Here is a 9,622-nt window from a genome sequence, read left to right as displayed (position 1 = left end):
GCCGCTGAGGAGTCTGGGATCCGGTTGAGGCAGGAAATGCCGCTCGGAAGGCGGAGGAGAGTGGGAGGAACCCGGATGTGGCGGGGGCCGCGGGGCATGCTGGGAGCGGTAGTCCGTGCGGAGCTGCCGCGCGTCGCGTTTCTCCTCTGCTCTCGTTGATGAAAGCGCTGTTAATTACGTGTTAGCAACGAAGCAATTCATTAGCAGCGCTGGGAACACACGTGCTGTGCCATCAGAGGAATCCCAAGCCCTGCCTCTGGGCCTGCTCAGGGCTCTCAGTCCACTCACGAGTAATTTGCTAACAAACGTTGGCAGCTTCCCTTGGCTGGTGCAGATGAGCACAGCTCCGAGCACACGGGTGGGGCTCCCCTCTCCCTTCTAGCCCAGAGCTGCTGCCAAGGCCTCCACACTTCTGAGCGCCTCCCACAGGTAGCAGAGCAGAGCAGGCACACTGTGGACTTGGCCAACGTAAACTAAAGTTCTCTCTGCCATCAGCCCTCGTTCACACTAGTGCCATCCTTCAGAGGCACCCCGGTGTGTGCAGACCTGTGAACAAGCTGGCTTTCCTCTCCCTATTATCTCTGCACCACCAATTATTGAAGAGAGTTCAGCACAAGTTGCTAGGCTTTAATTAATGCTTGTGTTTTCACAAGGTGATCTTACAATTGTACACAGAAGTGGCAACAATCCCACAATTAGAAAAGCAGAAAGCAGCCATCAAACAAAGCCCTTGGAGGCCGCTCCCAGTGCAATTCCCCACGCGCTTCCAACACGGTAGGAGCAATCGGTCGCTGCTGCCCATCACAGCCCTTCTCTCAGTACAAGGACCCAAGATGGGGTGCTCCAAACCCATGGCAGTTCCAGGGCTCTGTTCCAGCTCACCCCACACCAAACCTTCAGTGGGTGAGGGACTTCCTGCCCTTCAGCATGCGCCGGAGGATCACCTCGATCCCAGCCGGTGTGCTGATGCGTTTGATCCAGCCGTGGGTCCGTTTGCGCTTGCGGTTGTTGGGCTGATACTCGTTCCCACGTGCTTTTGTGCGGATCTGCTGATGGCTCCAGGAAGGCACTGGGCTGGTGAAGGAGGGGATGGTGCCTGTGGGCTTCAAGGAGAGGTGGCTGAAAGGCAGCTCCCGGCAATATGTGAAGACTGATGCTGACCGGAGCTGAAAGGGATGGACTGCAACTTGCTGGAGCAGAGAAAGCCTTTGGAAAAGTAAAATAAATAAATGAGTACAAATAAATAAAGATTTGAAAAGTGGGTTAATACGAACCAAATAAGGTTTAACAAAGCCAAGTGCAAGATGTTGCACTTGGGTCGGGGCAATTCCAGATACGCATACGCAGTGGGAGAACCCAGTGTGTGAAGCCCTGTGGAGAAGGACTTGAGGGTCCTGGTGAACAAGAACGCTGGATATAAGCCAGCAGTACGCACCTGCAAACCAGAAAACCGACTGCATCATCAGGGGGTAACAGCAGGGCAGGAAGGGACCGCCCTCCCTGTTCTGCCCTTGTGAAGACCTGTCTACAGTGCTGTATCCAGACCCGGGGCCGCCAGCACAGGAAGTCTGTGGAGCTTTTGGGACGGATTCAGAGGAGGGCCACGAAAGTGCTGAGGGTGCGAACAGCCCCCCTGTGAACACAGGCTAAGGGAGCTGGGCTTGTTCGGTCTGGAGAAGGCTCCAGAGAGGTAAACCAAGGGATTTCTGGCCGCAGCGAGCGGGCCGACCCCGCCGAAGAAGGGACCCCTGCCCACCCCTCTCGGTCCCGTCGTTCCGTCCCCGCCCATTACCTGCCGCCAGCGGCCCGCTCCCACAGCCGGCCTAGCGCTCCCGCCATCGCCCCTGCCCCGCCTGACAGCACCGTCCTCCCAACAACACCGCCTCCTATTGGCTCCTTCCGCTCGGCCAATCACAGGCGGCGAAAAGGGCGCGTGCGCGCTGGGTTGGAACGGCATTACGTATAACGTGACGGCCGCGGGGGGTGATGGGATTTGTAGTCCTGCAGGGGGCAGCGCACGCAGCGTTGTTACTATGGCGACGACCTCGGGGTTCGGCCTGACTCGCCTGGGCTGCGAACGCTTCTCCCGGTTCGGTGCTTCCTCCAAACGCTGCATTATCCCTTGTCCAAACTGTGCTGCTGAGGTTGCTTCCAGGGCAGAGCAGCACCGCGTCCATTGTGCACTTGCAGGCAGGATTCCTCAGCCCTGCTCCCGAATGCCGTTTTCAGCCCTTTTCAGTGCAGGGGAATGAATGGCAGACAGGAGGAGGGGGCTGACGGTGACTCACGGACCACCAGGACAGAGCTGACGGCCCTCACTGCCTGCCCCACGCCTACAGGAGGCTCTCCCCAAACCAGGGATGTGAAAATAAACGGATAAATGAATGAATGCACCATAAACATTTGTTGTTTTCTGTTTGTCGTTGTGTCGCAGCCCCTGCCTGCTGTGAGCTCTGACACGCTCACGGCGTGGCTGCACTTGTGGGAAGCCACAACGACCACAGCAGCGAGAGAACAGCAAAAGGCTTCCCCTGCCCGACGAGGGCAGGGATTAACAGCAAGTCCTGGTCACAGCACGACACAGGTACTGTGCTGACGGAGGAAAACCCCATTTCAGTTGGAACGCTGCAGCCAACAGCAGCCAGAACTCATCCCACTGCAAGGGGCAAAGCCCAGAGCCCCTGCACAGCCCCCCTGCTCCTGGCAGGCCTCCATGGGCGGGCAGCTCGGTGTGCTCGGTTCAGCGTTGACTGGCAAGTCCTCTTGTCTGTCAAGCAGAAAGCCCTCCTCCTTAGGAGGGATTTAAGGGGCTTTCTATGGCTGTAGACTACAAGGACAAATAGCACCCCCAAGCCCCAGAGCTCGGGTATGAAGCTCCTCGCTCCGCCGGGGCTCATGGGGAGAAGATGGAAGGAGAAATTGCAGTCTAAAGCCGATGAGCTGAGCTGAAGGCACTGCTCCATCCTTCCCACCACACAGGCAAAAAAATGTGATCAGAGGAGCCGACCAGCTGAGCAGCCCGCCAGCTCCTGCATCCTGCTCCTGCTGCCTCGCATCTCCTCTTCTCTCCCTTTGCCTCCTTCGAGAGCAAGCCTTTCATTTGCAACCTCGACTCCCGACAATCCCTGTCAATAAATGAGGTGAGCATGCCGTTCTGTCCCTCTTTGCGACGCTCGGAGCTGTGATGCAGGGCATGTGCTGCAGCAGAGAGGAGGAAGGTGCTCTGCACGGGGAGCAAAATGGCCAAAGGATCCGCTTCGAGGCTGAGAGCTGAAGGGCTTTGAATGGGGCTGCAGGGAGACGAGGGGAGGCAGCAGCTGCCGAGCAGCCCGGCTGCTTGTGCTGTCGTAGCACTGCGCTATGAGCGTGCTTTGAGCGGGGGTTAAAGCTGCCCGGTGATAAAACTTAGGGACGGCTTCTTGTTGTGATGCAATTACAGTCAGTGATTGCTGGCTCTGGAGGAAGACCTGCTGTTGCTATGTGCGTGGCAGATCTGCTTGGCTTTTCGGATGGAGAGTGAGGGGGGCACCTGCATGCATCGCTGCCCGGCGGAGGGGGCAGGGTTTTCTCCTTCCTGCTCCTTGCAATGCTCCAGGCTGCTCCTGGAGGCTGTAGGACATTTGCAGCTGAAGGATTGGAGGCAGCTTTGCAGCGATGCAGCGGGAGCTGGCAGGATCCCCCTGGAAATCCAGGAGGGTTGGGAAGCCGGGGTGGGGGTGGGGGGTGAGGCAGTATGTCAGCCACAGAGGTCAGACACAGGTTACTCCTCTGTGCATTGCATAACCTTTTGTTTCTCAAGGTCTTCTTCCTTCCTAAAGAGAGACGTGTGGCAGGCAGCCAGCCCTGGCTGCTCTATGTGCACTGGGTGCTTTCCCCGCAGCGCTGCTTCTCCACTCGGTGCCATTTGTCTGCATCCTGCAGGGCCCCCAGCACAGCCCTGCACCCAGGGCCCTTCAGGCTGTGCGTGCTGAGGATCTCAGGGCTGCCTCGTTGGTTCCTCACCCCTTATTCCTGCACGCCCTGATAAAGCTGCTGCTGTTGTATCAGGCCAAGCAAGCCGGGTGTAACAATAAACCCAGGTCCTTTCCACCCACCCGAGTGCTGTTTTGGGTTCCCCCAGAGGGAAGTTTACCTTGCAGGGCTAAAGTGGCATCAGTATTTTCTTGTGCGTTATCTGAGGCTGGTGCTTAAACAGGTGTTGTCTTTCCGTGTTTCTCGATGCCGTAATTTCTCCACTTTGCAGAGTGAATGAATGGGAGAGGATGGAAAGAGCATAACGATATTGGCCCATTCCTCAAGAGTGTCGTGTGTCATCATTAATACCCGCGAGCCCCGGAGGGAAGGGATTAGAGCTGAACAAATTATTATGGCAGGTCGGATTCTGGCTGCAGCACATCTCACGCTCCTCTTCATGTCTCTGGCACCTCTCCTCCGAGGATTTGCAAGGAATTAGCAGATATGAATCCCTGCTGCTCCCTGCGGGGGACCGAGGCTGTGTGCTGGGAGGGCTTGGAGGTGCTGAGCAGTGGGGCTACAGGAGCATTGTGGCACACAGGGGGAGCAGAAGCCATTCACAGCCATCAGCTCCTGCAGCAGCGATGCTCTTGGCTCAGCAATTGGGGCCAAATGTTTACCAGGGCTTCTGGCAAGGACAGGCTCGGTGCCATGATGGAGAAACGCAGCATCCTTGCCCTCCTCCTGCCCCACAGGCTCCGTGCCAGTCCCACATGGCTGCCTGTCACGCTACCATGTTGGGCTTTCTGCCCTCCGCACGTCGGATCGCGTCCCATTTCTCTCCAGCTGTGACATGGTGCCATCAAGTTGTGTAAAATCAGAGGCTCCGCAGCCCAAAGTAGGTCAGTAAGTTGTTTTTCCCAGCTGGGCCGGCGGCGGCGGCAGCAGGGAGGAGGCGCAGAGGTTGGAGCTGGAGGACCCTGCAGCAATGCCCACATTTGGGGCATGGAGCCCTGGAGCTGGGCAGCACATCGGCCTCCCTCCATCACTGCTATAGCATCCTTCTGCTGCTGAGATAGGAGAGATTTCCCAGGGGAAGCCGTGACTTTGGAGGGACACACGCATGGGTAGCAGCTCATGGTGATGCTCTGCCCCTCCCCAACCTCTGGGGATGCTCTGCTACACTCCTGGCCTGGCGCCCTGCCTGACTCAGTGTTGTGCCTGGCCTTATGTAACTGGTGCCGAAATCTCACCCTCTGCTGGGGGCGGCACTGGAAGGTAGCCGGGATGAAGGGGAGGGGTGGGGGGGGGGGGAGAGGAAGAGCAGCTCATCGCCATGGTTACCAGCATCTTCACTAAGTTCTTCACATCCATCTGGTTTCATTTGCAGCCCTTTCATCTGGCGGAGGGAGGGAACATCCCTTGATGTTTCTGGTTGCGGCAGACGGAGATGTGGGAGGTGGGAGACGGGCACGCTCTGCCCCCTGCCCCGCTGCAGAGCCCTCCACCTCCACCTCCTGCCCCTCCATTACCCACTGGGATGCACTCTGCTGTGGTTGAGTCAGGGCTTTCACAGCTCCAGAGCCAAAGCATGGGCTGCCAGGTCTCGGGCTGTGAGCCCCAAGCCATGCATTGCTGTTAGGGGCAGAGCCTGCCCTGCTGCTCCCCTCCTCCTACACCAAAACAGACCCAAGGGCTGAGCTGGGCTCCTGGATCTGCCTGCAGAGCTCCTGAGTGCAACAGCCTTCCAGCAAATCAATTCTGGAAACGAACAGGATGGACTAATTGAGTTAATCCTGCGAAGTTAATCAATGTCAAGTCAGGTTGGCCAGAAGTCCTGTTTATAATCCACGCGGAGATCATTAGTGCCCTGTGAAATGGAGGTGCAGGGCAAATCCTGGCTCCGTGGAAATCAGAGGTGGAAGGCATGCTGGGGTGCCTGGGTGCTGCAGGCTGAGCACAGTGGGATCCGCAGCCACAGACACTGCAGGACAGCAGTTGGATCCCACAGCTGCACTTCTGCCTCTGCCACCAAATCCACTCTCCTCAGTTCTCCACCTGCCCTTGTTTCTTGGTGCTTTGGACCGTGCTCTTCCAGCATTACTGCTCCAGAAGTGCAATGGGAGCAATGGGCACGGCTCGAGCCTGGCGCCCAGCTGGTGCTCAGGACACGGTGAGAGCAGAGCGGTTCTCCATCCCAGCACAGAGGCACCAGGGATCATCCAGCCAGGAGCTCCAGGCAGCTCCACAGCCCACTCCTGCAAGGTCTGCGCTCAGCTTCTCCTTCCAGGGCTCTGAGATCTTTTGCTCTTAATGCAGAGAGGCTGCTGGGAACCAGGCTGTGCACGCTGGGACCGCAGGGAGCCCTGAGCAGGATGCAGCCGAGCTCCAAACGCATTCAATTACCAAAACTGCAGGCAGAGCCCTGAGCCCAGGCAGCCTCCAGACCGGGTTTTGTTTTGCTGATTCCCTCTCGTGCTCTGCCAGCATTGCTGCTGCAGTGCTGTGTGCTCCGAGTGGTTGCTGGGGGAGTTAAGCAGGCTGCAGTGGGGATGGTGGTGTTTAATTCCCCTTGGGAATGCGTTCTTCCTTCCCCTCCCCATCCACGGGGGGGGAGGGAGGGGGTTCTGCTCTGTAACTGCAGCCGTTGCTGGGGGGTCTGCTGTAACCCCCCCGGGCCCCAATGTGAATCGCTTTGCTGAGCAGATTCTCAGCATCAATAATTCAATGTACTGAGCTGCATCCATAATAAATGCGCATCGGCCTGGTGGAACAGGGGGGGAGGGCAGGAACATCCCCAGCCCCTCAGCGCTCCAGGTTCCCCCTGAGCTCAGAAACATCCTGAGCACCTCTGGAAGAGCGCACAGCATGGGCTGGGCCAGCCCTGGGGCCAGAGGGACTGTGCTACGGTACCCCAGCCCCACGGCCTCCCCCCATCCCACCGTGGGGAGGGGGCTGCCCACCCTCCCAGCTGGATAACTGCCTCTCCCCCAGGTTCTTGTGCTCAGCGTCGCTATGCGGGATGCCTCTAAATGAAAACGTCCAACCTCAGTCCCTGCGATTTGCATCTCTCCCTGGTTGTGGTGGTGGTTTGGACGGGAGCTATACGCACACATTTAATCAGTATAAATAATGCATTTTCATAGCTGAGTCTCCCCTCAGCCCCACATTTGGTGCCAGAAACATCATTTGCAACGGGCTTTTCCTTGGGTGTTATTCCCTCGGTTCCACCTCCGGCCAGCTGCGAAGGGTAGTGGAGGGTTGTGGGGAGGGCTGTGCACACGGGGAGCGCTGGGGGGACACCCAAAGCAGCTCCAGCAGCACCTCTGCCCCTGTTTATGCTGCCCTAACCTCCTTCCGCTTCCTCACACAGGGAGCATAATGCTGAACAGCATCACCGAGGGGTTCCTCTGCTGCCTGATGGGCAAAACGACCAACGCCGTGGGACCTCTGGACAGCGTTGAGTCCAGCAATGGCTACAGCTTCCTGGAGGTGAAGCCAGGCAGGATCCTGCGGGTGAGGCACAGCGCTCCGAGCCGCCCGCCCGCCGAGCCCCCCGAGGAACCCGGGGCTGCAGAGAGAGGCACGGTGCACTGCAAGCGCAAGATCACGCTGTACCGCAACGGGCAGCTGGTGATCGAGAACCTGGGGGACGCCGTGCGCTCCGAAATCCTGCACTGCTCCAACGGCTCGGCCGAGCCCAGCAGCACCGTGGAGCTGGAGCTGTCTGAGCTGGCTGGCCAAACCCCGGTGCAGGGCTCTGCTGGCACGCCAGGATCTGGTGCACGAGATGCTGCGGCTGGAAAGCGTCGGAAGCGTAAGCCCAAGAAAGTCATCAACATCGACTGCAAGAAGCAGATCACGAGCTGCAAAGGGACACACGGTGATGTGGTCCTGTTCTTCATCCACGGCGTGGGCGGCTCGCTGGATATCTGGAAGGAGCAGCTGGACTTCTTCACCAAGCTGGGCTACGAGGTGGTGGCTCCTGACCTGGCCGGACACGGCTGCAGCTCGGCCCCGCAGATCGCTGCTGCCTACACCTTCTATGCGCTGGCTGAGGACATGAGGGCCGTCTTCAAGCGTTACGCCAAGAAGAGGAATATCCTGATAGGGCACTCGTATGGGTAAGGGGCACGGGGGAGCACTCATCCCATTGCTATCCTCTCCGTGGCTGGATAGATCCTGTCCTGAGGGGCCGAGGAGCAGAGGAGGGTGTGGGGTTTCCAGCCCTCGCGTTATCCCCAGCTCTGATCCCCTCCATCCCCTCGGTGCCCGGCTCTGGGCCCAGCTAATCCCGGCACCCTGAGCATGGGCCAGTGAGGAAGCTGGCGGTGTTCAGCCTATAAATAGAGTAAGTCTGAGAAAGTCAATTAGATGGGGACTAAGCAGTGCAGAGGGAGCTGGATTAGATGGGTGGCAAGCAGGATGCAGCCTGCAGCGTGGCGGCGCTGCTCTGTGGGTGCTGGGGATATCCCAGTGGCTTCATGCACGGCGTGTGACACTCACTGTCCTCACCACAGCTCCCACTTTGCTGTCTGTCCCTGCAGGGTCTCCTTCTGCACCTTCCTAGCCCACGAGTACCCCGACCTGGTGCATAAAGTGATCATGATCAACGGAGGGGGCCCGACGGCGCTGGAGCCCAGCCTGTGCTCCATCTTCAACATGCCCACCTGCGTGCTGCACTGCCTGTCCCCATGCCTGGCCTGGAGCTTCCTCAAGTGAGTTCCAACGCCGTCCCCAGCAAGCTCAGCCTTGAGCACGCTGATCCCCAGCACGGGCAGACACACCGCCAGTGCCTCCGTGCTATGCTAATCCCTTCCCACATCCCGCAGGGCTGGCTTTGCCCGCCAGGGTGCCAAAGAGAAGCAGCTGCTGAAGGAAGGCAACGCCTTCAACGTCTCCTCCTTCGTGCTGCGTGCTATGATGAGCGGGCAGTACTGGCCAGAGGGTGATGAGGTGTACCACGCCGAGCTGGCCGTGCCCGTGCTGCTGGTGCACGGCATGCACGACAAGTTCGTGCCGGTGGAGGAGGACCAGCGCATGGCAGAGGTATGGGGCACAGCAGGGCTGAGGGCTCGTCCTGGTGCCGGCGGCCCAGCGCTGACGCATTTCCCCTTCCAGATCCTGCTGATCGCTTTCCTGAAGGTGATCGACGAGGGCAGCCACATGGTGATGATGGAGTGCCCCGAGACTGTGAACACCCTGCTCCACGAATTCGTCCTATGGGAGCCCGAGACGCCAGCTGGGGACGGGCAAGGAGAGAAGAAATAAGGTGGCGGGGACGCGGTGACCGGGCTGCTCCGATGGGAGAGATGTTGGGGAGCACGGAGGGGTTTGTGGGCGCACCGGGGCGCAGCCGGCCCTGCCGGGCACGGAGCTGGTTTTGTTCCCGGGCCGCGGGCGGGCGGAGGAGCACGGAGGCTCCCCCCGGGCACGGGCGTGCGGGGCCGGCGTTGGGAACACGGCAGACCCGGTCCTATGGCAGCCGCTGGAGCGCCTTCATCCTGTTTTGTTGTAGTATTCTATTCCTCACGCAGTGACCCCTCGGGGGCAGAGCAAGGACACTGTGGGGACACCGCTCCCAGAGCAGAGGGGGTCCTGCAGGGGGTGACCCTGGCACCTGGCGGCACGGAGCTGAGCTGGGATTGCTTTAGGGGAAGCCCGAGTG

At 59.3% G+C, this 9,622-nt stretch overlaps 2 protein-coding genes across 4 annotated transcripts; one reads left to right on the top strand and one right to left on the bottom strand.

The window, feature by feature from the left end:
• Positions 1-606: 606 nt before the first annotated feature.
• On the bottom strand, positions 607-1,941 carry MRPL34 (mitochondrial ribosomal protein L34). The gene is made up of 2 exons (XM_003213245.4): positions 1,793-1,941; positions 607-1,206 (listed from the first exon to the last, which is right to left on the bottom strand). Exons 1-2 carry the CDS (start codon positions 1,837-1,839, stop codon positions 897-899), a joined length of 357 nt encoding a protein of 118 aa, XP_003213293.1. The 5' UTR covers positions 1,840-1,941; the 3' UTR covers positions 607-896.
• Positions 1,942-2,777: 836 nt separating this feature from the next.
• Positions 2,778-9,225, top strand: ABHD8 (abhydrolase domain containing 8). 3 transcript variants are annotated; one of them, XM_019610070.2, is made up of 5 exons: positions 2,778-3,140; positions 7,328-8,078; positions 8,502-8,672; positions 8,787-9,003; positions 9,076-9,225. In XM_019610070.2, the coding sequence occupies exons 2-5, from the start codon at positions 7,336-7,338 to the stop codon at positions 9,223-9,225; spliced, it is 1,281 nt and encodes a 426-aa protein (XP_019465615.2). In that variant the 5' UTR covers positions 2,778-3,140; positions 7,328-7,335. The 3 variants fall into 3 exon arrangements, with proteins under 3 accessions (XP_019465615.2, XP_085068031.1, XP_085068032.1); XM_085211905.1 differs by having other exon boundaries at positions 2,787-2,866; positions 2,980-3,140; positions 8,787-9,225; XM_085211906.1 differs by lacking the exon at positions 2,778-3,140 and having other exon boundaries at positions 7,031-8,078; positions 8,787-9,225.
• Positions 9,226-9,622: the final 397 nt, after the last annotated feature.

The sequence above is a fragment of the Meleagris gallopavo genome, chromosome 30, assembly GCF_905368555.1.
Source record: "Meleagris gallopavo chromosome 30, MGAL_WU_HG_1.1, whole genome shotgun sequence".
Classification (NCBI taxonomy): domain Eukaryota; kingdom Metazoa; phylum Chordata; class Aves; order Galliformes; family Phasianidae; genus Meleagris; species Meleagris gallopavo.
Note: the sequence above shows the minus strand (reverse complement) of the source record. Positions and strands in the feature narration are given on the sequence as shown.